We start from the raw sequence: 27944 nt of genomic DNA, 5'->3' as shown, positions 1-27944 counted from the left end.
ATCTCCTTGGGTTAAATAAAAATAAAATGTTGTCATTTCAAACGTCCATGCAACTCATCTTCATCAAACCTCTCTTGCCCATGAAATTCCCACGAGGTAGCGGCCTTAGGATAGTGTGTTAACAGTGCAAATAAAAACTGTAAAACGTTGGAAGGCAAATGAAGATGCCTGTTTTTCAGTAGTGAGTCCTCGATGTGAAGTCGATACAAGCTCAGTCTTTAAAGATAAGTCAGGAAAACATCAGTTATATAACTAAATTTACCTTTACTTAACTCTAAATGATACATTTCAAGACGTACTATGTTCTCGTCCTCAGGCCTACACTTAAGCTGACTTGCATTTCTATTTCATTCAGTCTCTAGTTCATTTCCAAACTATAGTTGTCTGCAAGAATTGACTCTGATCAGTTTTGATTTCATTACAGATTAGGTGCATCCTCTACCATCTTGATTTCGATAGCTATCGGGTATTTTACACGAAATTAACAATTACTTTCTCTGATTCAAATTGTTTCAAGCCCAAGGAGTTAACATACGAATTGGATATAGTGACGATACATTTTTTGCACATCTTTTTAGGTGATGTTGACCAAGTTACTAGAAGAATTGGTCCTTAAAAGATTTTCAACCTATTTCTCTAAAAAAAATCTAGTCCTACTAAAAAATTAAAACAGAAAACTTCACTTTAAGCATTTTTTGCCAAAAAACGGTGATACTTTTAAAAGAGCTAAGACAGTTTCCAAACAACATTGTGGATTACTTATTTATTTATTTAAAAAATATTTAAAGAGGGAGCCCAGCTCGCCATAGCGGTTTTCAGTGAGGCCCCCAATTACTGCTTGCAACAATATTTTCCAGATTACAATTTCTTAAAAAGTGAAGTTTGATCAAAGTCTTGACCAGTTGAAGGTTTCCCACTGTTCATTGAGTTAATAAATCTCAACATTCACAAACTGAAACATTATTAAGGCCTATGTTCGCCATCCACAAACTAAACTATGGACCCAATGATGATTACCTTGTCGTTCACTACTTAAACAATAGAGTGTTTCTGTCGAGGAACTATCGGCTGATAGTTGCCTCGCGGAAATTTGATTTTCTTAAAACAAATATTTGCACGAGAAGCGAAGCTTCGAGGGCAAATATGCTAGTTTTAAGAACATCAAATTTCCAAGGGGCAACTATCAGACCGATAGTTCCGAGACATAAACACTCTGTTGTTTTTATTGTTCACCACTAAATTTTCTTCCGCGCCTACAGCTTGTCACAAATGTCAATAATTCGCAACCGTACATTGGCTAAATAATACGTTATACCTGTCAGAATTGAAAAGTCACTGTTTTTCCGATCTGCCTAACTTCACGGCTGTCAAACTATTCAAAACTTTTCACGGATGAGTACTATCAATCCAGGTATTTTCCGCGGACGGGCACTATCCATCCGGGTATTTTCCGCGGGCGGGCACTATGGGCTGATAGTGTCTCTCCACGGATGAACACTATCGCGTCACGTGATCGATTTAAACCAATAAGAACAGGAGAAAATTTAGTGGTGAACTATAAAGCGTTATAGTTTGTCATAAGTCCAAAGTGACGCCATCGCCAATCACTCAAGTTTCAAAATGATAAACTGATAAGACCTTTGTACACGATCAGTAAGATAAAAATAACACCCAGTCAATGATTGCTTTGTGGCGCAATTCAATGATATAATATGTTTTAGAAGTCCAGAGTAACGTCATCTCCGATCAAAACAAATGCTGCCCAGTCTTTCACTCTGTATCTCTTCGATCCTCTCATCCACTTTATGGTCTGGTGAAGAGCTTCACTGGCACTCAGTTTATCCCGCTTCAGATGTCCGTAGAAACGAATCATGAACTCTTTGGTGGCTTAATCATCCACGACCCACAGGGAACCAGTACTGAGCGAGCTCCCGCCGCCAAAAAGGCACAATTCCTTCAGATTTCATAATCTGTCCCTAACCACTGTGACAGCAGCTGAGTACAACCAGCTTGGCTCCAGTACCAACTTTTGCGACTGGACGTCTTCCATTGTAAGCATGAAGTCTTCCTTTAGAGGTAGTCTGGGGGGACAATTTTAGGCAAGAGCGATCTCCTCTTTCAGCATCACCGTGGGCAGCGATATGGATCAAACTGACATCCCAAATCAGTCGAAGGACTTGTTTTTTGGTTGCTTCGACTCCCACAGTAGCTGACACACCCAACAACTCTGCAATTTCCTTTGCCTCTCTTCGGGCTCCTGGCAATGATGGCAACATCGTTTGTGGAGGGAAAGAGGGATTGCTCACGATCAACGCCCCGGTTGCATGATTATAGTCTGTAGGACTGTCCGGGATCATCCTTAGAGCTGTAAGTGGAGGACTTAGACAGAAATTTGTCGTTGTTATCACGTAATGTGCAAAATGGCACCAAAAAGTGTTACTTCGCGGGATAATGATGACGTCTTGACGTTGAACAAGATCAGCAACAGCGGCGAAAGTATTATTAGTATCTACACACTCAGTGATCTTAGCGTTTCAAGCAATCTGATTGGTTCGCTATCTCGGGCTATTCAACGATATACACCACCGAGCGAGTGGATAACGGGAAAAACAAAATGACGGGCGTAAACTCGCGTTTCGCTAAAGTTTCAGAAGCAGAAATTGCCTTTAAATGGCTTCCTTTTAATTATTGTCGAGATCACTTCGTGCGTATATACTAAAACAATTATTCTTTTCAATCTCGATGAATAGTGGCTTTCGGGAATATTTACCTCGCCGCTTCGCGGCTCGGTAATTATTAAGCCACTATTCCCCTCGAGTTCAAAGAATAATTGTTGATTATACCACTGGTGGAGGTTTGAATCTTCCCTTTCCACTTCTTCTTCCTCTTTCTCTAAGAGACGCTTACCGCGTTTGTTTTTTATTTTCCCAGATGATGGTTTTAATCCACAGTATGCCGAGAGTGAGCGATCTTCACATTTAGACACAGATTGTCCTTTGAGTAGAATCGTGAGCAACTCGAAGGTGTCGTTTGACACTTCACATTTTAAAGACTTAAATTGAATTTCTCCACCTTCTAAAACCCAGAAACATTTGAATCTCCGTGTCACTCAAAGTTCGACTGTCTCGCTCTGAAGATGTTTTCGGTCTAACTAGCCGACTAGTTTCTTTAACTCCCCCACTTCGCCCACGAGATTTGTACCTCTGTCGCTTGTCACTTCTTTGGGAACTCCTCGCCGACTAGTGAAACGGGCGAAGGCGTTTAAAAACGCGTCGGTATCGAGTTCCCGGGCCATCTCTAAATGCACTGCTCATGTTTCCAAGCAAGTAAAAAGGCACAGCCACCTTTTCTGTCGTGGCTTCCGCGTCATCGAACGGTATAGAAAGGACCTGCAAAATCTACGGCTGTTTGGGGGAAGGGTCTGAAGCTGAAACGGAGCCTCATTTGCAGGAGTAGGGACATAAACTGACAAGCTTGCTTGTTTCTACTTCCCTTACGTTCATTACATTTATGACCCCACTCGCGAATCTCCTCGCGTTCGGCGATGATATAAAATCTCTCACTCAACTGGCAAAGTGTGAAGTTTACTCCAGCGGAATGATTTCCTCTCTGATGATAATGCTTCACAATATGGTTCGTCACCCAGTGTCCACGAGGCAGAGTGATTGGAAATCTGGTATCATATGGAGGAAAACCTGTGAACTTTAATCGACCATCACCGTGGATAACTCCATCGTCGTCGATGCACGGGTTAAGCTTTATCAACTGGCTTTACTTTGATATCGATATCCCTGAGCTCACAGCTGTGTACTCGTCACAGAAAGCTTCGTGTTGTGTCAAGCGCACTATTTCTCCCGGCTTCAGCATCCTTTATTTCTTCGGGCAACAGTTCCATTCTTTCATTCCTGTTGTCTCTGCAACGCATGTTTTGTAGTACTCTTTTTACTCTCGCATGAACTCGAACTAAAGGTGTCCAACTGGAAAACCGTTTTGGATGTATTCTCCACTCTTCTAGTGTGTTGTTCTGTTTCGGTGCGATTCCTTTTGAAGGTTACACGTCATAAGGGTTGCATAGGCATTCGTGTCTTCTTTCCTCTTCGAGTTTCTCATCTCTGGCATTTCACTCGGTCTATCCTAGACTTTTATCTTTAACCACCTACTGAAATCATCTGTCAGCCAGTCAGGGCCATTCTACCCCAAGGAACACTCGGCTAACTCTGAAGACGTGGCCCCTCTTGTGCATAAATCAGCTGGATTCTTTTCAGTAGAGACACGTTACCACTGCAACGGTTCAGCTAACATCTGTATTTCACCAATTCAGTTGGCTACGAACGGTTGGAAGTCTTTGCAGCGTCCTCGAATCCACCATAGAACATCTGTACTGTCAAAGTAAAATGCCACGCTCTGCATTGGTACTTCTAAGGCCATCAGCAACGACTGCGTCAAGCGCAGGCCCAAAATCGCACCTATGAGCTCCAGCCTGGGTACTGTCATCGGGTTCAATGGCGCCACTTTACTCTTTGCTGCAATCAGGCGACTGGTTTCATTATCGTTAACGTATCCGCAGCGGATATAGATTGCTGCACCATAAGTTTGTTGGGAAGTACCATTACATTTTAGCGGCATAGTCAAATACGATTCGTACTTCTGCTGTCGATCTATCCATTCTCACGACCGGAAAATGCAGCAAATGCCATAAGTTTGCTGGCAGTTGTTCGTTTGAGGGAACCTTTCGTAAATATTATTTATCAACATAGGCCTGGATTGTTGCTTCAGCGATATTCTTCGGCGACGCGGCTGTTCTTCTCCTAATTTCTTTCGGTGCTTCGTAGGTGAGACAGTGCCAAAGGTTTAGTGTCAGGGAGATGGGGTTTGTTTTCTTTCCAAGGAACGGCTACACCATATCTTCCATTTTAGTACTTGAGGGAATCTTTCGCTTTGCTTAAAGCTAGTCGTTCTTCTTCGGTGAGTACGAGTCTACCATCGTGGTCTGTGCCAGACTTCTCATGATCAACTTCCTCGAATCCTTTTAATCTGTTGTCGACATCACAACAGGACTCTGTTCCTTCGCTCCAATTAGGCTCTCTTGTGAACAATAACGCGAGATCGTGTTCTCGCGGTTTCGCTTTCGTCAGGTGCGCCAAGACAACTCTACCCGTTTATTCGTAACACAGTAAACGGTAAACTCACGGTAAACACTGTAAATACCAACCACAGCCAAACAAATTGCCACTCAAAAACTCAGACTTTCAACTCTTATAAAAGAACTTGCACACGTCAAAAAAAAGTCCGAGTGACTTGCTGACGACATTCTCAAAACACGCAGGCGCGGGTCGCGCGCGCACAACTTCGGTAACCTCCTCTTAACAACATCTTCAACAACAATGAAAAGAAAAGTTTCATCTTAGTCCAAATCAGGTAATGATTTCTCCATGTTTGCTGTGCGTTTCATCTGAGCATCAACAACTGTTACTTTAAAAATGTAAAAATGATAAGACCTATTAACATCATAGGTAGATAAAGCTGTTTTTGTAGCGCGGTTCAATGGTGTAGCACCTTTCTACAAGTCTAGAGTGACGTCATCTCCGATCAAAGCAAATGCTGCCCAGTCCTTCACTCTGTACCTCATGGATTCTCTCATCCACTTTATAGTTTGGTGAAGAGCTTCACTGGCACTCAGTTTATCGCATTTCAGATGTGCGTAGAAACGAATCATGAACTCTTTCGTGGCTCGGTCATCCACGGCCCACAAGGAAACCAGCACTGAGCGAGCTCCCGCTGCCAAAAAGGCGCGAGAGATACCCACAACTCCTTCAGATTTCATAATTTGTCCCTCACCACTGTGACAACAGCTGAGTACAACCAGCTTGGCTCGAGTACCAACTTTTGCGACGTCTTCCATGGTAAGCATGAAGTCGTCCTTCCTTAGAGTTGGTCTGGAGGGACAATTTGAGGCAAGAGCGATCTCTCCCCTTTCTGCATCACCGTGGGCAGCAATGTGGATCAAACTGACTTCTCGAATCCGTCGGAGGACCTCTTTTTTGGTGGCTTTATCTCCTACAATAGCTACCACACCCAACAACTCTGAAATTTCCATTGCTTCCCTTCTGGCCCCTGGCAATGACGGCAACTCTGTTTGAGGAGGAACAGAGGGATCACCTACGATCAACGCCCCAGTTGCACTGTGATAGTCTACAGGACTGTCTTGGATCATCCTTAGTGCTGTCAGTGATGGAATCAGGCGAATGCGGAAGGTCTCTGACAGAAAGTTGTCGTTGTTATCACATAATGCGCAAAATGGCACCAAAAAGTGTTTACCTTCCGGGATAATGATGATTTCTTGACGCTGAACAAGATCAGCAATAGGGGCGAAAATATCTTTGTACCACTGGTAAAGGCTAGAATCCTCCTTTTTTCCTTCTTGTTCATGTTCTTCTTCTTCTTCTTCGAAGAGGCGCTGCTCGCGTTTGTCTTTTATTTCTTCCGACGATGGTTTTAATCCATAGTATGCTGACAATGAGCGATCTTCACATTCAGACACAGATTGTCTTCTTAGCAAACCCTTGAACAAGTCGATGACGTCCTCTACCACTTCACATTTCAAAGACTTGAATTTAATTTCTCCACCCTCCAAAACCCAGAAATATTTGTCCAGCTGATGCTTAGCCATGAAGAGGATCGTACTTTGATTCTTGATAGAAAGATCCCTGACACTATGCAGATAAAATTCGTGTGAATCGTGTCGTCTGATACCATATTTCTTAGACAGTAAGTCGCCAAGAGCTCGAGCACGTCCTCGCTCTAAGGTACACAACGCCTCAGCAAAACGTCCTTGACTGATACGAAGCGAACATAATTCGTAATAGCAAGTGAAGGTTATGTTGTCCAGAGAAAGTTTATGTTCGTCTTGAAGTAGGTCGCGGTTCCTTTCAGCGCAATTAATGCTCTGTGAAAAGTAATCATGCGCCTTCTTTAGTTCTCCCTCTCTCCTATTACAAATACCTAGAAAGGTAAGAGCCTCATATTCTTTTCCCTTGTCTCCAATACTTCTTGTAATCTTTAGGGCTTTCTGGAGGATTTTTCTTGCTTTCTTCAGTTTTCCAAGGGTCTCGTAAGCAGATCCAAGATTAATTAAATCTACAGCTTCGCCTCTTCTATCTTTCATTTCTTGTTTGATAGCAATCCCCAAATTAAAGTTCTCAATAGACTCTTCAAATCGACCCCAACACATGTAGCAGAACCCCAGACCGCCGTAGCTCATGGCTTCGCTGTATCTATCTCCAGTCTCCTTGGCTAGTGTAAGAGCTTTCTTCGTATACACCTCTCCGTCACCAAGGTTTCCCAGGCAAATACACGCATCTCCAAGGCCAAGGTACGAAATTGTTTCATTTCTCCTATCCCCAATCGTCTGACCACACTTAATAGCTTTCTTAAAACTATTCATAGCTTCCTTTTTATGGCCAATTGCATTGTATGCGTTACCTAGAACACTATAGGCTCGACCTACTTCGAATTTGTGTCCAGTTTCCTCTAGAAGTTTCACTGCTTCAACCTGGTGTTCGATAGCTTCTGCGAACTGACCGAGAGGAATATAGCAAAGGCCAAGGCTGTGATGGGCTTGTCCTAATTTCATTTTGTCTCCACATTTTTTCATAATTTCAAGAGATTTTTTGAAGTACTCCAGTGCGTCATTGTTCTGGGAGATCGCATGATATACATTGCCGATGTTATTATGGCTAACACCTATATCTACCTCGCCTCCATGCTCTGTCATCAGTTTCAGCGACTGGAAATGGCATTCTAGTGCTTTGCTATAATCCCCCTTCTCGTAATAAGTCAATCCAAGGTGTTGATACGAATATCCCTCTTCTCTGCATTCGCCAATTTCTTTGAATATTTCCAATGACCTTTCCAGGTATCTGATAGCTCCTGGGTAACGAGCGAGGTTTCTGTATCTGTCACCAAGCTCAACAAGTATTCCTCCTTCCATTTTTTTGTCACCGATCTCTCTGCAGAATTTCAGTGCGACATCGTGACATTCGATGGATCTATCCGGCTTACCCAGACTGTAATAAGAATGACCCATTTCTCTATAAGCTTCTATTTCCACCCTTTTTCTTCCAGTTTCCTTTGTGATTTGAACCAATTTTCGTAGAAAGAAAATCGACTGAGCATGTTGGCCCATTGAATGGTGTACTTTACTGATGTCTCTATATGCTCTTAGTTCCCAGTCTTTATTCCCATCTTCTTTACTGACTTGTAAAAGTCTTAGGTAGCTTTTCAATGCTTCCTTAAAATTATCTACAGCGAGGTACGAACGTGCTAGTTTGTAATGCAACAACATTTGGTGGAAATTACAAAATTCAACTTCGACTCCAAATTCGTTCAACAAGACTTGAGCCTCTTTGTACATATCAATAGCTTTGTGGTAGATATGACTATGGTGGAGGAAGTCTCCTGCCTCGCAAGCAATACGGAATTTCAAGGTCGTACCCCAATTCGACATCTGTGAGGTAAAGATGCTAGCATTAACGGTGAATCAATCAATGTTATCCGCATAAACATCGCTCAATACCGATAATTTTCAGATAGGTTTCAAAGTTAAAAATACTACTTATCCTTTTTTTTTCAAAACTTTCCCTTTCCTCTAAAGAAAATTAAATAAAAACAAGAAGTAAAAAGGGCCGGCAACCAATTGAAAATAGTTCATCGAAATACGACACTATCGGAATAGATAGTTGATACAGCTCAAAGGTTTAAAAAAGAGCAGGTTAGGTAACTGGGGAGTCGATTATTTGATCATATGCTTATCACTTTTACTTACATCAATGTAAGTGTACATACGTCTTTGGCTACAACCCCAGTTATACATATGATGCACGATCCTCGCAGTAGATAGCGCTATCTAAGCAATAGCGAAAATCAGACCTGAAAAAAATCAGGCCTGTACGGGATTCGAACCACTGACCTCTGCGATACTAGTGCAGCGCTCTACCAATTGAGCTAACAAGCCAACTGGGAGCAGGCCGTTAAGTTGATTCGTAATAAACCCGTGAAAGTGATAAATCAGATACAATGAAATATATGAAGTTCATATATTTTGAACTGCGGTATTAGATACATATGATGCACGATCCTCGCAGTAGATTTATCACTTTCACGGGTTTATTACGAATCAACTTAACGGCCTGCTCCCAGTTGGCTTGTTAGCTCAATTGGTAGAGCGCTGCACTAGTATCGCAGAGGTCAGTGGTTCGAATCCCGTACAGGCTTGACTTTTTTCAGGTCTGATTTTCGCTATTGCTTAGATAGCGCTATCTACTGCGAGGATCGTGCATCATATGTATCTAATACCGCAGTTCAAAATATATGAACTTTACCGACAGATGGAAACAGACCAATCACGACCGACTTACGTCGCTTGAGTCTTACAGCCAATAACATCACGGTAAAACCAACCGATCATTTCACACGAACTGGAATAAGAACATTCTACTGACAACAATCATTCACTTGACTCTGATGATGACTTTCGCACAGGTTGTCGAAACGTCAGTCACTACCACCGACAACAGTCCTTCTCAGGACTACACTCACCCGGACGATCAGACTACACCTTCACATATATGAACTTCATATATTTCATTGTATCTGATTTAACCCCATTTATGTTTTATTGAGACATCCTTGGTCAATATTTCTTCTTGTGTGCAACTGTATAAAAAATATTAGTTTTTCAGACGTAGCGTAAAAATGAATTCGAGAACTTCGTTCCTGAGCTTGGGTAAGGCGAGTTGAAGTTTGTCTTCAAAACATTACTAACAGTAACGTGTTGAAAGTGAAAGTCCCTACTCCGCAGAGAAACCCGTCAAGTAACGTTGAAACATCCGCTCCCTTTTTATCATTTTTTTTTTCGGTGACATAGTCCATGCAATTTTCTCGTAAGAAAAACATTGACAAGGGTGTAACGGGGTAAATGTTTCAACAGCTGGGAAGATGACTTAAGATACGGAGAAGACACTACCTTCGGTTTTATACGATTTTATCCTTTTTTCAGCGATGGGAAAATCAGTGAAACATAATTAACGATATGAAAGACTTACGTTCGTTCATAAAGTCTAGCACGCGTCAACTACATTCCTCAGCGAAACGAAGAGCTTTCCAACATTCCTCAGATATTAATTGATTATAATTCCCCGACGCAATACAAGATCCTGTCCATGCCTTATTGTTTATTTTAAAAACGCTTTTCCCTTTACTCATTGCAAAAATCGTTAAAAAGTGATCAAAAATTTTTCTGTTATGAAAATTATCCGTCGTCCAAGCTTTTTTTTTAAACCAAAACAAAGGGTCGACATTCTCTTCAGTCTCGCATCCTTTAAGACTCGCTCAGTACATACCTACGGCGACGTAGGTTACCTAAATGCAAAGTACTTCTCACGTGATCGTGTCACTTGTCTGATAACGCAAATATTGCGTGGTCGATTGAGAAAAGGGCCGAGAGAACCCAGGCAAGATAAATCGTGCATGAATTGCAATTTTTTAAGCCCGAGGACTGTCGTAGTAAACCGACGTGACTCCCCGAAATTGAAGACAATTTTTGCTGGGTCCTTCGTCGTCTTCCTCTTCCCAAACAACCCTGCTCAGATATGAAATGTAGTTTTTCAGAAGCGATTGTTTCACCACTGATCAATTTGATAGAATACCATGACAGTTTTTGTATAAGTCGGCTACTCTCTGCTTTGTTAAGGAACGCTAGTTCCCAAAATTAAATGTCTACTAAAAGAGGATACAACGAACATTTAGGATTCTCAATTTACTGAAATACGAATAAGCTAAATGCTGATAATCAAAACAGATTTGAATCAAATCAAAAGTTTATTTTAGTATTTCCTGATCTACAGTCAAACTTAAAGATAAAAAATAACTTCACTTTGCTTCACTTTGCAAAAAACAAAAACATTTCCCCTAATCAAGAGCTGCAATCCGTCAAGAATAGTACCACCTTGAATGTTTTCGCTGACCTCGGGCATTCGGTCTGAATGCGAAAAGCATCTGCGCTCGATTTTGAACGTCACTGAAAATACAGCAAAGAATAAATTTCGTTGCCTACATACCTTTAAGACCTGTTGGTTGTCCCGCTTTAGATTTCCGCTGTTGTGGTGGCCTCTTTTTGATGATTATCCCGGTTATCGTCTAGTGACTTTGTTATGCTTCTTCTTCAAGAAGCAACATGAACTGAATAGCCTGTTGTAAAAGCTTTGTGATCATTTTTGATCATGACATCATTGCGCATGTGACGCATCAGGAGAGTTGATAGCGTAACACAAACGGGAGGTTAACGTCACGCTTGTGGAGATCAACTGGTTTTCGTCTGTAAAAAGCCTAGGCTAATTTCGGTGAAACAAGAAAAAAGACTGACCGACGCAGCAGTTCTAACACAATTTTCATTTGATGCGATCTCTGGATGCCTTTAACAAAGATATTTCGAGTCACCTCATTATTTCAAACGTCTATGCAGCTCATCTTTATCAAACCTCTTCTTCCCATGAATTTCCAGAAGGTAGCAGCAGGTGCAACTTTGAAAGGCAAATGAAAATGTCTGTTTTAGTAATTCCTTGGAAAATGATGTGAAATTTATTTAAGCTCAGTCTAAAAATATGAGTGATAGCATTTATTTATTTGACGTAACCTTTACATAACTATAAATGATAAATTTAATGACGTACTATGTTTTCGTCCATAAACCTACACTTAAACTGACTTACTGTATTTTTTTTTGGTCTCTATTTCAACCCCAAACTATAGTTACCCGCACGAGTCGACAGTCTAGTTTTGATTTCATTACAGATGGAGTGCATCCTCTACCATCCTGTACCAGGTACGGGATGGTAGAGGAGAACTTGGTGAGGAGTTATTGCTCGTTATTGAATGCCGATCCCTGGTTACCGCTTTCTGTGCTGCGAGGTGTAATCAGATCAAACTATTTATTAACTTCGCCATAGTTAGTAACTATGACTAACTATGACTTCGCCAAAATGCAAGCAACCGCAATCCAAAAAATAAAAAGTAGCAGGGACCCTGCAACAGCGTAGCCAGTTACAGCGGGGCCAGAATATAAAGGAAAATAAGACAAGAGAAAGGGAGAAAGGAAACTATCAATCTACATGCAGCAAGTGAATAAAGGCTGATAGTTTCTAAAGAAACTGTTTGGGGCTGCGTCGTGGGGGTAACGAAATAATTTGAATGTATCAACAAAGTTGAAATGGTAAATTGGCCACCGTTACGGTTATAAAAGCTGACTTTTCGAGCGCTAGCCCTTCGTCGGAGCGAATAGAGGAATTGTGGGTTGTGTGTGCTTTTAAAGGCAGAAAATGGAGCTACGTGATTAGTGGGAACATGGCAACGAGAAAAACACGAATAGATTAGTGGAATGAAAAGCGTTCGTTGATACCTGTGGGATTTAGACTGCCGGTTTGAAAGATGAGCTTTTGTTCAAGAGTTTTGCGGCTTTCCGTGCTACCTAAGTGTAAGGAAAGACCGCAGATTGCAATATGTTGCTTAGAATGATTGGGTAAATTAAAATGTTTAGCGACTGGTTTCGATGTGTCCTCTCATTCCTCTCCACGTCGCGAAGGTGTTCTCGGAATCGGTCACATAGCTCCATTTTCTGCCTTTGAAAGCACACACAACCCACAATTCCTCTATTCGCTCCGACGAAGGGCTAACGCTCGAAACGTCAGCTTTTGTAATCGTTACGGTGGCCAATTTACCATTTCAACTTTGTTGATATATCCAAATTATTTCGTTATCCCCACCGACGCAGCCCCAAACAGTTTCTCTAGAAACTATCAGCCTTTATTCATTTATATTTTAAAAGATTTCTCCTGGTCGTAACCCTTCATGAAACCAAACAGTTCATGGTTATTTCCTCACATGGATATATACACAACGCGTTGATAACTAGATAGGTATATTCGAACATGGAATAAATAAGAATTAAAACTCCTTTAACAACATCGACTGGCAGTCAAGGATGTTTAAAAGGAAGAGAAATCTTCCCTTGAGGATAAATAATTAAATTATTTCTCTGTAGTTTTTTTTTTTCCGGCTAGCATAGTGTCAACAGATCTTAACATACGCAACTAAACACGCACTTCCGCCCACTTCCGCCTTTTGCTCGAACAGCGATTGGCATGTTTTTCTCATGTAATTTTGTAACATAGATTGTTAATAGAAATGTATACCAACCTCTGTCAACTCTCACTTAGTTCTACTCCAATAATTTCTTTTCAGCACGCGAAATGCTTGGATATGTGACTCGTGAAAAGCTTTCACATACTTGCCAAAGTCTTTCTTCGACCCGCTTACTCAGCAAATCACTTCGCTGACCTCTTGCAACACTATTGCAGAAAATGGGAGAGGAACCTAGTGGCGAAGGAGCGCAAATTTATGATAAAAGAAATTAAAACAAGCAAGAGAAAATGCATTTTCCTTCGGAAGTTAGCGAGAGTATGCATGCCTTCATGCTAACACGTTTTGTGTTAGCACGTGGAGTCTCCTGATACTCCAGTTGAGTATATTAAGGATTGTCTTCTTTGATACATTCATCAAGTGTGACTCTAATCGGCGGTGCTTTAGTTCAAATTTTCAGCTTATTTTATTGCAACGATATGCTCTCGAGCCCAAAATCTCCACAAAGCCAGAGGTCTTTGGATACGGAGGAAGTATTCGAGCGGTTTAAATCCTACCTAGATCAAAAGGTCGAAAGCCTTGCATCAAGTTTAGTCTCCCAAACAAGTAGCGGAACTCAGAAGTTAGAAAGAGCGGCTGAAGCGGGAAAGTTGAAATTTCAAGGCAACAAGGACCAGTTCCTTTTTAATTCTGAACTGCAAGGGACTCTGGACGATAGCGCCCATTTCCTGGCTGCGCGGGACGTCGAGAAAGCCGGCGAGAAGGTGGAAGAACTGCAGAAAAGTCTACGCCATCGTCAAAATATAATCAAACTTGCTCGTAAGAGCGAGGCCGGTTGGCTGGCTGTTAAAGAATACCAAACCGAGGAGCTCGCAAACGACTCAGAGGACGAGAAGAGGATCGAAAAATCGCAAGAAAGAGCTCTAAAGCAGAAGAAACAAAATGCCTTCAAAAGAACCGAGGAAGCCAGGAATTCGTCTAACGCTCCAAGTTCTCGCTCTTGCGACGATATGAGACTTTTTCGAGGTATGCTCATTGCCCTTTCTCTGATTTTCAGCGTGGCAGGCAAGTGCTCTCACTCTGCCTACCTTATAGTTTGTGTCTATTTGTATGCGTCAGCGTTCTGGAGAAGGAAAATATTTTTCCTGCGGACGAACGTAGTGAGGGAGTAGGAAAACGAGATTTCCTTTGATCGCAGTTTGGTAGAAAAATCGGGGCTTAACTTGGTGTTCGCATTATAAAGACAGGGTCCACCTAACAAAGGTTTCACAATATTTACTAACCCCTTAAAGTCCTGTGGAAACTGTTAATCTATAGAACTACTCATAAAGATTCTTGAGACGAGATTGATCATTTGGCTTTATTGTAGTTATAATAAACAAATACTGCAAAGATTAGAAATGCATATGTTTATAAGGAGACTGCGCAGGCAGAAATCGTGTTCTCTTGGGGTGATTGAACCTGACAGGAGAGCGATGTATCACTACGTGAGCCAGAGAATAAGTGAACGTATCACAAATGACTCAGCCTGGGCTTATACCTGGAGCAACACAACAAAACACAACTGAAAAAACTTTTCAGTATCGACATACTCAAAAACCTACTTTTCCGTAGCGTGCCATGCACATTTGTTTCAGAACAAGTGTTTTAATCTCTATATGATACAAACAAAAGTTTTTTTAATACTAATCGACTTTTATTATCATGTACGTGTAAATTGCAACAGCAAGTAAGTAAGCTAGTTATTATCCAAAGAAGACAATTCTATTTTGCCTGTAGCATTGAAAATCAAGTATAATATGGGACACTAGAAACCAGCCACATTACTTTGCTGTCCTTGGTAAATGGTGTTAAATTGGTACAAGCTCATTGTGAATGTTGGCATTGCATTCCTGTTTAGCTTCAACCTTTCAATTGTTTGTAATTGTTCACACAAGCGCAGCTAACCAAACAGATGAATCGAAGCGAAATATCTTGGGAAACTTATGAAAATACAGCTTGATTCCCTAACAATTAGCGTTTATATCAATCGAAATGTTCATCTATGTTGCTACTTTGTTGAGTGTGCATTGCAATTGTGATAATTCAAGTTAAATTTTGCATGATTACATGATGTTGCATAATTGATGGTATTGGATTTAGATACTAGACAAAATAATATTTGTAAATCAGGTTGATCTTTCGTTCCTCAAAGTAGTTTGTGATTTAAAATTGTATGTCCATTTATATCTTAAAAGCGTGGAAAACTCGAATACTTGAGTCATGATCAGTAAAGTAATTTCGACTTCGGACCCAGCGCCTACTGTTACACCTCAGTTTATAATATTTGTGGTAACTATATTTATTCAACTTTAGCGCTATTTACATTTAAGGATGTAGTATGGTTGTTCCATGGGTCTACAATTAAATGGACTCATTGTTTCTCTACGCTTGTACTTTAGCTATTGTGTACGATCATTATACTTACTGGGCTACCTAACAATTTAAAACACTTCATTCAAAATTATGTTTATTTCCTATGCGTTTGTAGCAGGCCTGAAGACCTCCATCAGGGGAGTGGTCGGTTAAGTACGATATTTACTTATTTCAAGTATCGAATGCATAAATCAGATCGACTGTAGAATCGTTTTCAATACCGATGTTAGTATGTTCTCTATAATCTTGATTTCAAAGACTATCGGATTTTATAAGACCTTCTAACTTTTTCCTTCTGATAAATTTGCGACGGGGCCAGCGAGTAAAAACGCAATGGACATAGCCGGGATATATTTAGTGCAAATCTTTCTCGCAATCAAAGTCTTGAAGGTTCTCAGTGTTTGTTGAGTCTATAAATTTGAACATTCACTAACTGAAAAACTACCTCTAAAAAAATTGTTAAGGCGTATGAACGCCATCCTTAGACAGTCAAAATTAGAACAAACAGCTTAAGACACAGAGCGTAAAAACACTTTCAAATGTAGGCTTGCAGCCAAAAAACCGAGAAAATGAAAATTTCTTTAAAACCCTGTCAAACTATCAACCATCTGACAGCCAAGTCAGCGAGCTATCAAAGGGTCTCAAATTCATCCCAACGCCCGTGACAAACGAATTTAAAATCAGGCCAACTTTTGCGAAATTTATTCGCAAGACGAATGCGCCTCCATTACACCTTTCACGGACAAAACAAAGAACCACTTCTGTTTCATATCAAACTGAATGCCGCCGGTTCAGTCTTCTATCGCACTTCAGAGCTACTTGGAAATTTGTCATAACGCTACTTGCAGCCTGCATCTAAGCCAAAAAATACTTTGTAACGCAATGAGGTCACGGCTCTAAAAGAGTTGAAACAAACTCTGCTTTCAACCTCACCGAAGAACTGCGGTTATAGATACGTATGATGCACGATCCTCGCAGTAGAGAGCGCTATTCATGCAATAGCGAAAATCAGACCTGAAAAAAATCAGGCCTGTACGGGATTCGAACCACTGACCTTTGCGATACTAGTGCAGCGCTCTACCAATTGAGCTAACAAGCCAACTGGGAGCAGGCCGTTAAGTTGATTCGTAATAAACCCGTGACGATAAATCAGATACGATGAATATATGAAGTTCATTATATATATATATATATATATATTTTAGCGCTCTCTACTGGGAGGATCGTGCATCATACGTTATATATATATATATATATATATATATATATATATATATATATATTAGCGCTCTCTACTGGGAGGATCGTGCATCATACGTAACTACATCATGAATAAGACAGAAAAAACAAAAGAGGCCAAAGTGCAACTCAACAACAGAGTTCACTTCAAACCTCTCAAAGCACCGATAACGAAGGAAAGAGTTAATGAGATCATTGACCAAATGCATCGGGGAAAAACACATTGATGGCTTAGAAATGGCTTTCACAAACTCCCAATATCCGCCTTCGGATACACAATTAGCCATTGCCGAAAACTATTTTTACTAATCACCCGACCACTTCTTACAAAAAAGGAAAATCCCTTACGAAAAGCAAAAATACAGTTCGAAGGCGATAAAGCGATGCGACCACAAAAGCCACATGGGGAGTCCGTGCCGTTCTTTGTTTATCTTTATTCGCATGGCAAAAATTCATCGTTTGTCGGCGCAAAACTATCCACAGAGGCTTCAGATGATTTCTGGGACAATTCATCATCTGAAAAATCGACATTTCCCGACCGACAACGAAAGAGTTCTCAAAAAAGTAATATGTGCGATTCTCTGTGCAGCGAACAAAGAGAGTTGTGACAAAGCAAAGCATAAGTTTGTTGAGCCTTTGACGTCATGATAACGTTTTGCGGGCTCGGCTGGAACATGTTTTCGGCAATGGCGGACGATTTTTGGACAACTTCGAAGCGGTAAAAATTGGTCATCGAAGGTTTGAGTTTTTAATGGCAAAAAGGATCTTAACTTGACCCAATTCAACATTGTGTAAACAATTTAAGCCAAAATAAAATGGTCAATTTTCGTCTCAGGGGCACTTAAATTGAATTGAAACAAAATCATACTTTAAAAAGTTCGTCTGTTTGTAACCCTTCATGGAACCGAACAGTTAATGATTACTTCCTCGTATAAACATACATACAATGAGCTGATAACCAGATCGAAACATTCGAACGAAGAAAGGAATAAATCTCCTCTGAATACATGAGATGTGAGAAAGAAGTGAAATATCCTCTTGAAGCGAAAGGATTAACTCGTTACTCCGGTTTTCGGTGCAACAGTCGCTAGCATGATTTTGCCGGTAATTTTGTAACGTAGATAGTGAATAGTAATGTCTACAAACCTTTATCTCCTCTTACTTAGTTACACTCTCAAAAAGTTCACTTCAGCGCGCACGATGCTTTGCTATTTGACTCGAGCGAAGTTAACTCGTACTTGCCATCTGCTCCCTCGGACTCCCGCGGCGATTTAGCCCGCTGACCACTTAAACGCTACCGCAGAAAAGCATACTGCAAAGACGGGAGAGGACCTGGTGCAGATGGAGTCCAAATAATTATGTGCGTGGGGATAAAATAACATTTGCGCTTATCCTAATTAGCATAAATTAATATTTTGCTGGCACGGCACGTATCAGAGGACTGGGGAGAAGCGTGAGGTTTACGGAGAGTTATCGGTTCGTAGTTTGTAATTTGAGGTCGAGGTCGTTAGTAGTGCGAGGCCGGTCAGCCTTAGCCGTGTTTTGTTGTTTGGTTTCGTTTAAATTAAGTGTTGTACTTGCATACTACCTTAGGTAACTGTGTAGGACGTGTCAATCATACCCTAAAACCCCGAGAGTCGCACCCCTGCCTCAGTTAGGGGTACACGTTCCCCGTTTTCCGCCTGCTGGTTTTGAGGTTTTAGTGTTGGCTTTGGTACATTCAGTTTCCGTCAATAGTTAAAGACAGCTATCAACTCTTTGTGCTCGTTTGGGAAATAGAGGCAAAACAAGAAGAAATTAGGCAAGTAAGAATAAAGTACAAGAGACAAATAAAGAACTTAAAGCAAGCAAGTGAAAACAAGACTTCCTCTGATCACGGTTTCGTTTCGCCGTCAGTCTGGGAAACAAAAAGACAATCGGGACTCAAGTTGGTGTTTACTGTATAAATGGTGTCCGCCCAAAATACAGGTTTCTAAAACCAGGGAAATCCTATCAAATGTTAATCTATCCAGTGAGCCATACAGTTTCTTGAAACGAGACTGATTAATTCAATAGGCTAGGAATTTTCACAAGGATACTGCACAGGCAGACAGTTCACAGATAATAATATTACTATATAAGCCAGAGAATAGGAGAACAAACCTCAAGTGACTCAGCATGGACTTACACCCAAATTTACACAATAAACCCACAACAATTTTCCTGGAAAAAACTTTTCAGTGTGGACAGACTCAAAAACCACTTTTCCTCAGCGTGCCATGCACATTTATTTTTAACAAGTGTTTACATCTATATACACAAACAAAAGTTACATAATACTTTATCGTTTTAACCATTACATGTAAAATGCAACAGCAGGTTAATAAACAAGTCATTATTCAAACAAGGCAATTCAACTATCTATTATGACTGTTTAATTAAAAATCAAAGCTACAATATGGGACACTAAAAAACAACATTGCAGGAAGCATTGCTCTGCAATCTCTCAAAAGACAAAAGAAGACATCCTACTTTAGCTGAACCAACATGCAAAATACTGTCAGTACAATGGATAGAAAGTAGTTCCTCCCACCAAATTCAAGAGACGATGGTCTTTCTGTGAACTTTAAAAATTTCAGTGACAGTGACCAAAGCTTTGTCATCATGGTCATGAGAGTTGGAAAATTTTGCTCTTCGTAAACTTTTCCAGAATGGAAATAGAGGCACCAAACCTTTTTTACTAGGTTAGGGATCAAAATAGTTTTTTGTTTGCTACATTTTCCAACACAATTGTCTTCATTTGCCTTTGCAATTGGTGGAACAAGTTAAACAGTCTTATCCATGGGCACTAACCTTAAAATGCAACCTTAAAATAATACAAGTCACAAATACTACCAACATCTCTAATTGTCTGACAGAGTGGAAGGTACACAAGCTTCACAAAATTCAACTTTAATCAAAACTTTCTAGACTGGGGTATTTTAATTGGAAGGTTGTTCCCAAACTTATCAACTACAGAATAATTTTGGTCAGGATTATCAACTTTGAGTTCACATTGAACTAACCGCCACATTGAGCTCTTTCCATTGAGCTAACTGCCTCACGGTTAGCTCAATGGATATTGTGCGGGAGGTCGAGGGTTCGAGCCCCGGCTGGACCAACGCTCAAGGTCTTAAAATAATTGAGAAGAATATGCTGCCTTTCTATAATATCAAGAAACGGTTAGATATTCTAGTCTTCTTGGATAGGGACGAATAAATGGAGGTCCCGTATCCTAAAGGGTTAGGGGTAGGAGACGTTAATTTCCCACACGCGAGATTACTGTGTGATGGATGTCCTCCCCTGGGATGGGTTACTGGGCCCGCAGTAATTGGTGCAAAGCTGTTGTGGTGTCCCTGCCTGTTGGCAAATCTTGTAAATAAAAAAAAAATCATAAATCCCAATGGATGACAAAGCTTTGAGATTTTAAGTTGGAAATAAAAGAAAGCTACATGAATCCCAGATCAACACAAACTCAGTGGTAAACATCTACCTATCAGAGCTCACTGTAGCCCTGATCAGATTCAAACTTCTTGACCTTTGCACTTCATTACACAATACTAAATATCAGAACACATTCAGTTTCAGTATAATTCATAATGCTTGATATGTAACAACCCAACTGTGTCAGACAAATAGAGCAACTTAACATTACAAAGAAGAAAAAAAGTTAACTAGTGTACGTTTTAACAATTACAAGTGCATTATTTTTGATAGGCATTTTCACGCATCAATGACCAGCTTCTGCTTTTCAATGGGAACCTTTTGTTCCAGAGCTGGAGCTTCAAACTCCCCATCGTACGCAAACTTGTCCTCAAAGTCTTTGAGGTCGATCTTCTTGCCTGATGCTGGTGGTTTGCAGCAGAACACCCACAAGCAGCAGGTGAAGGTGCCGATGCCAATAAGAGCCACCACTGCAAAGATAGCCAAGCGAGCTGCAAATGGCAGCTTGTGGAACTTTGAGCAGAGTCCATCCTTGGACTAAGATATAAAATAGAAACAAAAAAGTGTATTAGAAACTACTGCATATTACACAGGTTAAGCCTGTAAGCGAGTATAAACACACTGTACTCTGTAGAGAGTTCAATGCAGCTAATAGTACACAATTTTGCGAAACATGCATGTAGGTGTGAAGAATATTTTGTTAAATGACATGGCAACTCTACATTGTAAGATACATCCTAATAACTTTTGAAACACTCACTCACAGATTTTCAAAGCTAACAACACTGTAAAATAACAATGCGATTACAATGCCTCCCTGTCCAAGGGTTTTTTCTTGCAGATAAAATTAGACCACCAAAGAGAACCTTTCACATAACCACCTAACAGTAATTACAAAATACAACTGAAAAAACAGTGAATACCGTAGTTCAACACTAACAATATAATTTTGTTTCTTTTATAGCTATAATTTCTGACAGGGTTTACTGAAAATTTTGAAGTAAGGTGTTTCCAAAAAGTCAAATTTTTATGTGTTGGGTATGATATTTTAAAGTCGCTCTCTCAAGTTTGTATCAACTTGAGCTGTTGAATGTAGACAGAGTTCAAAATATGTGTACATGTAGGAAGATGTTTGAGAAAAGTCAACAGTGTTGGGAGTCACATTTTACAATCCAGGTAAATCCATGAGTGACTCTCTACTTTGCATGCGTTAGAATGTTGAGTTTAATGTTTTACCGTGTCAGCCTCCAAGGGATGGTCTGGAAGCTGGGCTGGCTTGGGTTTTGGGTTTGATGGGTCGCTGTATGGATTGTCAGGCAAGTGGCCTAAAAGCAAATTAACTGGGTCAGAACTGTCAATTGACTTTAGCAGTCACTGAACAAATAACATAATACAGTATGGTTGTATCTAGATATGAAAATAAAAAGATTCCAATGCAAGTCTACCTGGCTCTTTATGGTTTGGTTAGCACGAGCCAACTGAGAACATTGTTACTTATCCAGGTCTGTTTGAATTAAACAAGACCACATTTTCTATGGTTTACCTGCACAATAACTCATGCTGGATGTTGGGAGAACATGAGAGAAGTTTGTAAATCTCAAGCTGGAGGTGAGTGATTCGAAAGCTTTTTGAGTGTTCTCCTGAGTCAGGTGCAATGATCTGTACACTACAAGTAACCACATGTTCTAAATCATGTCAACCACACATTAGAAGCGAAAACAGCAAGCTTTGTCTGATGCTGGAGTAACAGAGTACCATTACATCAACAGACTTAGTGACCAAAGCTAACTTTAAACAAATGAATTGCAATGGAAACCATCATCCAAAATAGCAAATGAGAAACAATGCAGAGCAAAAGGGACATGCAGTACTTACCATCAGGATATTTATGATTGTCTTTCTCCTGGGGCATTTTGTGTACAGCAGAATCTTTCAGCTCAATTTTTGTGATCACACGCTTGCGGATCAATTCATTGTTGGCAGAATCTAGTTTCAACACAAGCTGCGTCACTTTAATTTGTTTCACTGCTTTATTATCCACCTCAACAATTTCCTCCTGCACCTGCAGCACTTTGAAAACTTCCTGCTCATTTATCTGTTCTGACTCGTTGACCAACACCCTGATCACAATAGGCACCTTTGTCATGTGCTGAAGTACCTCACGGTTCTTGCCAATTTCATCTGCAATAGTATGTGACAGTTAAACATAATATACAACAAACACACCATAGTTTGTACCTCTGTATAAATCACCAAGAACCTGACCTTGATGGGGGGCAAGGATGGCACAGCACCAAGAACACCTACCTTTACAACCAATACAAGGGTTCCATTCTCAAATCTGGCATTAATTGTGCACTTACATGTAACTTTTACAGAGGTATTTTTTTTACTTTATCTATTTTTTTACTTCAGCAGACATACATGGACATGTACATAGACAATGTAAAAGTGTTCAATTCTTTGATAAAAATACTCTTATGAGGAACATTTAAAAATGAAAAAGGGGGCTTGTACAGTTCATAAAATATCATCAGGAGCTTTGGTTGCTGTTGAGGCATTTTAGTCAATTCTATGACAAGTACAACAGTGCTAACTTTTGAGCACCCTGTTATGGCTTCAATCTCATAAGAGAGGCTGTTATACCTTTTCTTGATAAAGTTCTATTAATATTCTTCTTTTGAACCTCCTCACAAATCCTTAAACTTTTTTAGTGTACCTGTACTTGAAAGCTACTAAAACAATGGATACTGCAAATAAACACAGCTCAAAACTCAATCCAAATGAGCACAAGGCTGGTACAAGTTTGAATTGCCTTACCAATTTCTGCATAGAAGTGGAAAGTTGTGACAGCCTTATGAATGGCCTTGGTGTTGTTCACATGCACTACGCCATCCACAACACTGACTCGGATGTTTACCTGATAGAGATAAAAAAAATTATGAACAGTGTACTATTAATTTCCCATCACAACACCTGCAAAGTAAGTAGACAGGTGAAAAAAATACCCACACTAAAATTACTGGTTCATTTTTTATGAGCAAGAGTTACAAGGAAGCTAAGATTTGTCAAAAATGCACAATCAGCCCTTGAAAATCACCATCTGGCTACAGTTGTTCAAAAGACAGATAACTCTATCCAACGGATAAATCGCTATCCAGCAGATAAGTGTGACCTCTCACGGGAAAACATTCCAAACGGTTAACCGTTTTTAATCAGATAGCCATTCACCAGCCGTTCATTGGCCGTTCGACTGGATTGGCATGCCGTTTGAACGCCTCAAGCTATCCGCTCTTGAATATTCATCATCCGTTCGAACCGTTTGAGCTATCCGTTTAAGAAACTTCATCATCTGTTCGAATGCCTCTAGCTATCCGTTGTTGAATATTCATAATCCGTTCGAACACCTCCAGCTATCCATTCTTGAATCTTCATCATCCGTTCGAGAAAATTCATCAGCCGTTCACTTCGCACTTTGGCAACGACGGCAGAAACATTTTCAGTGTGATCGCAATCCATATCTTCTCTCGTTGAATTCTCCATTTTGTGACTGTGTGAAATGGCGGTAATTGACACAAGTTGTTAGCAGTTACCAAGGCAACACATTTTTGATGGAGTGACAGGGAAGCTGGGATTATGGAAATTTAAACCCTAATTGAAGTTGAGAACTATGCTTTTCGTGTGCAAGTTCCTTGGTTGTACCTTATCTTAATCGGTCGAATTCAATGATAAAAATATTAATTATAATCCATTTGAATGCGCTGAAAGCGAAGTAGAGTTATTCAAATGATTGAGTTTTGACTCGTTTCAAGTTATCTTTTCACAGATTGTGTTAAATACCTTGCGTTACTTAACACCGCCTCACCCAACGCGTGATGCTTTCATGAAATAATCCTTTGCTTTGGCTCAAGACAAGAGCTTGGGACGCCTGTGTCGGCACTCGTTTTGACGAAACCATCTCTTCAAATAATTTCTACAGGCCATCATCTGTTTGACCGCTTAGCCGTTTATCCATTCGATCTCATCTATGAGGCTCATCTCAGTGTTCGAAAAATTAGCCGTTCATCCCTTTGATAATTTTCATTAGCCGTTCATCTGTTCAACCTCATCCGTTCGAAAATTTTATTTAGTCGTTCATCTGTTCGACCTCATCCGTTCGAAAATTTTAATTAGCTGTTCATCCGTTCAACCTTGTCCGTTCGAAAATTTTCACTAGCCGTTCATCCGTTTGACCTCATCCGTTCGAAAATTTTAATTAGCCGTTCATCCATTCACTGTATCCGTTTTGAACCGCTTTCCAAGCCGTTCGTCCCGTTCGTCACCTGTTCGCTTGCCGTTCCGTTCACAGTTCGAACGGCTACCATTAGGAACGTTTTCGCGTGAGAGGTCACAAGTGTTAACAAAAGGTACTGCGCTATCCACTGGATAGAGATTTATCCAGTGCATAGCATTATCCATCCTTCGAACAACCGGGGCCTGATTCCTAACATTTTTTCTTTCCCATTTTCTTTTCTTTCTTATTACTTAAATTATACAAGATATAAAGTGAGTAAATTACTACATATCCTAAGCACAATACACATCCTTGTTGCTCAATTCGCTTCATGTCTTCAGTTTGGACATGCCATATACTCTCACATGACCCCAATTACTGTTGCTCTCATACTCGTACTGTCTAAAGTCACTATAATTATGTATGTCTTTGTAACATTAGTTAGTTAGCTTACAAACTACAGTATTAATTGACTAGAAAATTCTACCTTTGCACACATTACAGTAACGTCATATCTCCCTTACTGATCACTCAATTACTTTGTAAAAAAACTATTCCATTGCTAAGTCAAATACAGTTCCAAAATGCTCAGTTGCATTTGACATTTTTTGGTCTTGTACATGTATTGTAGATGAATAGCCCTTGTAAGACCCCACCAATCCTTGTGTTTCTTGCTGTGTATGAAAACGGTGTGAAAAACTACTGCTATCAGTTAGGCGTAAACCTAACACTTGCAACATTCAGTATCATTATAAACAGTACATAGAAGGTTTGTTATGTTTGATTACCACAGAAAAGACTTAAAAATCATTGGCTGGCTGATTTCAAAATAGACTCAGTTACGTATCCATGTAGCAGATGTTCATCTACTTGGTTTTTTTTTTCTTCTTGAGATCGTTTTTATGTCAAAGGATGGATTTTTCTCATTACGAACGGATCTACATGTATTTGATGAGAAGGGATTCACAAAAGGTTTAAAAAGATAAATCTGCGAGGAAACAACTAGAGCTTCCTTTTCTTTTCTTTCCTGTTGCTACCAATTCATGTAAATAATCTACCAAATAGACACCTTATCCCTAAGGGCTTCCAGAATAATTATTCGAGGTGCTGTCGATAAATTTAATCACCACTGTCTTCGTGTAGTTAAAAAAACCACGGTGTCCATCGTATAAAAGTCAATACACTAGTTTAAACAACAAAATGAGTTCGAGAAAACTTTAACGAACTTGAACAAACTATCTGTATCTGGTAACAAATATTATATAAGGTTTAAACCGGGGCAAAGTCCATAAAAACCACATCTCTATTTCTGCATGTTCACGTCATGGCCTACTAATTATGGGCATATCGAATTTCGATCGAAGTTAAAGAAACAGTCGAACTAGAATGCTAAATGTTCTTCGATGTCTCACTTCTTCTTCTTGCTCTAATAAGCCATAAAACTTGATGTCAAATAGAAATAAAAGAGAAACGAACTCACTTTTAGAATTCTAGCGTCTTGAAAGCCGCCATTCTGGTCACGGTCTACCTGAATTTGCTGAACATCGATGCTAACAGTCTCACTGTTAGCTCTCTCCGTCTCTGTTACATTAACTTGAGTACTCTGATCTTTTGTGGTCTCCTTGAGGCTCAATTTAGAGCCGTATACTATGGAGAGTAGAAAAAAGGCAACGATTCCCGACTTCATGATTCGAAACATCGACCAGCTTGTGTATTAGAAAAACAGAGATGACTATAATTAAACTTCCCGGATGTCAAGGCGTAGCACATGCTTGGTAGCCACGCAGCTGTTTGGGAAGTAGCAGAGACGGAAACAGGCTCTAGCAAATAAAAGGTTGTTGATCACATTCTACGGGAAAAAACGTTTTTTCTTTTTTACATATTTCGCGGGGAAAAAAAATCTTTCCCATTTTTCGAGTATTTATGTATATTGGGATCATACATAACAAACTACGCATTGCAAATCAAAGAAAAGATTCTAATGAAAAATCAATTTAGACGGCTCAAAAGCTGCTGCAGTCCAGCAGTGGATCATGTTTCAAATGTTACCACAGGGGGCCCATGCAATCTGTTTGTGTAGCCGACTGTTGTTTTATAGTGAATGTACCAGATTTACCGTTTGCCTCGCCTATAGTGTGTGGTGTATAGTCGTCCTTTTGCCTCAAAAATGTTTTTTTGAGCGATTTTGAATAAGTCTGAGTTCGTCGTTAATGTAATGCATAAAAGAAAGACAGGGTGACCCTAAAATTTGGAACGATGGAATGATGGAATGCCGGAATGACGGAATGACGGAATGACGGAATGACGGAATGACGGAATGACGGAATGACGGAATGACGGAATGACGGAAGGACGGAATGACGGAATGACGGAATGACGGAATGACGGAATGACGGAATGACGGAATGACGGAATATGACCCCAAATCCTAAAACCCGGAACGGATGTAGCAGGATATGTTGCACGAAGTTTGTACAAAGACATTCAAGCACTTGGCTCAGTCCTCCCCAAGACGACTTGGCGGACCTGGCAGACTATAAACGAGCTAACTTCTCGAAAATCTGGGAAAACGCCAGTGGCGTCACTAAAAGTGAACGGATTAACGATAACTAATCCGTTGGAGCTATCAAACGAATTCAATAACCACTTTGCTAATATTGGTCCAAAACTTGCCAGTGAGATAAATTGTGATAGTGGTAGCTATCAAAGATATCTTACCGCAACAGATAAACGGTTTAAGCTCCAACCCACCAATCCAACTAAAGTATTTTCACTTTTAAATAAACTAGACAAGTCAAAGGCAACAGGCCTTGACAAAATATCTGCTAGGCTTATCAGGGAATGTGCTGATCTCATTTGTGTGCCGATATGTGATATTTTCAATCAATCTATTAGCCAAGGGACGTTCCCAGACGACTGGAAATATGCAAGGATTACCCCTCTTTATAAACAAGGTGACCGCGGTGATGCTAACAATTACCGCCCAATATCGGTGATTCCAATAATGGCGAAGGTGTTTGAAAGGATAGTTTATGAACAGTTATATGCCTATTTGGAAGAGCACGATATTTTATGTCAAAACCAATCAGGGTTTCGTGCTAATCATTCAACTGTAACAGCTTTGTTGGAAGCGACAGATTCTTGGGCATATAATATTGATAACGAGAAAATCAATGGAGTCATTTTTCTAGATTTGAAAAAAGCTTTTGACACTGTTGATCATCAGATCCTTCTATCGAAACTAAACTATTATGGTATACATGGAAAATCTTTCAGATGGTTTCAGTCATATTTGGAAAACCGAACACAAAAATGCTCTGTCAACGGGTCGCTATCCAGTAGCTACTCGTTGACTTGCGGC

The 27944-nt window shown here is 40.1% G+C and overlaps 3 protein-coding genes across 6 annotated transcripts; 1 reads left to right on the top strand and 2 right to left on the bottom strand.

The window, feature by feature from the left end:
* Positions 1-244: 244 nt before the first annotated feature.
* Positions 245-18238, bottom strand: LOC111335565 (uncharacterized). Of its 4 annotated transcripts, none has more exons than XM_088730901.1 (4): positions 17995-18237; positions 13252-13428; positions 11118-11579; positions 245-8506 (listed from the first exon to the last, which is right to left on the bottom strand). In XM_088730901.1, exon 4 carries the CDS (start codon positions 8504-8506, stop codon positions 5561-5563), a length of 2946 nt encoding a protein of 981 aa, XP_088587027.1. In that variant the 5' UTR covers positions 11118-11579; positions 13252-13428; positions 17995-18237; the 3' UTR covers positions 245-5560. The 4 variants fall into 4 exon arrangements, with proteins under 4 accessions (XP_088587027.1, XP_088587028.1, XP_088587025.1 ...); XM_088730902.1 differs by lacking the exon at positions 13252-13428 and having other exon boundaries at positions 11118-11247; positions 11497-11579; XM_088730899.1 differs by lacking the exon at positions 13252-13428.
* Positions 13413-15621, top strand: LOC111335582 (uncharacterized). The gene has a single exon (XM_022941526.2). The coding sequence runs from the start codon at positions 13674-13676 to the stop codon at positions 14364-14366; it is 693 nt and encodes a 230-aa protein (XP_022797261.2). The 5' UTR covers positions 13413-13673; the 3' UTR covers positions 14367-15621.
* An 852-nt stretch (positions 18239-19090) lies between the features above and the next one.
* On the bottom strand, positions 19091-26326 carry LOC148725577 (uncharacterized). The gene is made up of 5 exons (XM_088730906.1): positions 26064-26326; positions 23131-23230; positions 22186-22491; positions 21547-21635; positions 19091-20847 (listed from the first exon to the last, which is right to left on the bottom strand). Exons 1-5 carry the CDS (start codon positions 26280-26282, stop codon positions 20590-20592), a joined length of 972 nt encoding a protein of 323 aa, XP_088587032.1. The 5' UTR covers positions 26283-26326; the 3' UTR covers positions 19091-20589.
* Between the last annotated feature and the right edge of the window lie 1618 nt (positions 26327-27944).

The sequence above is a fragment of the Stylophora pistillata genome, chromosome 8 (genome assembly GCF_964205215.1).
Source record: "Stylophora pistillata chromosome 8, jaStyPist1.2, whole genome shotgun sequence".
NCBI classification, from domain to species: domain Eukaryota; kingdom Metazoa; phylum Cnidaria; class Anthozoa; order Scleractinia; family Pocilloporidae; genus Stylophora; species Stylophora pistillata.
The sequence above is the reverse complement of the archived record's forward strand: the minus strand, read 5'-3'. Positions and strand labels throughout refer to the sequence as shown.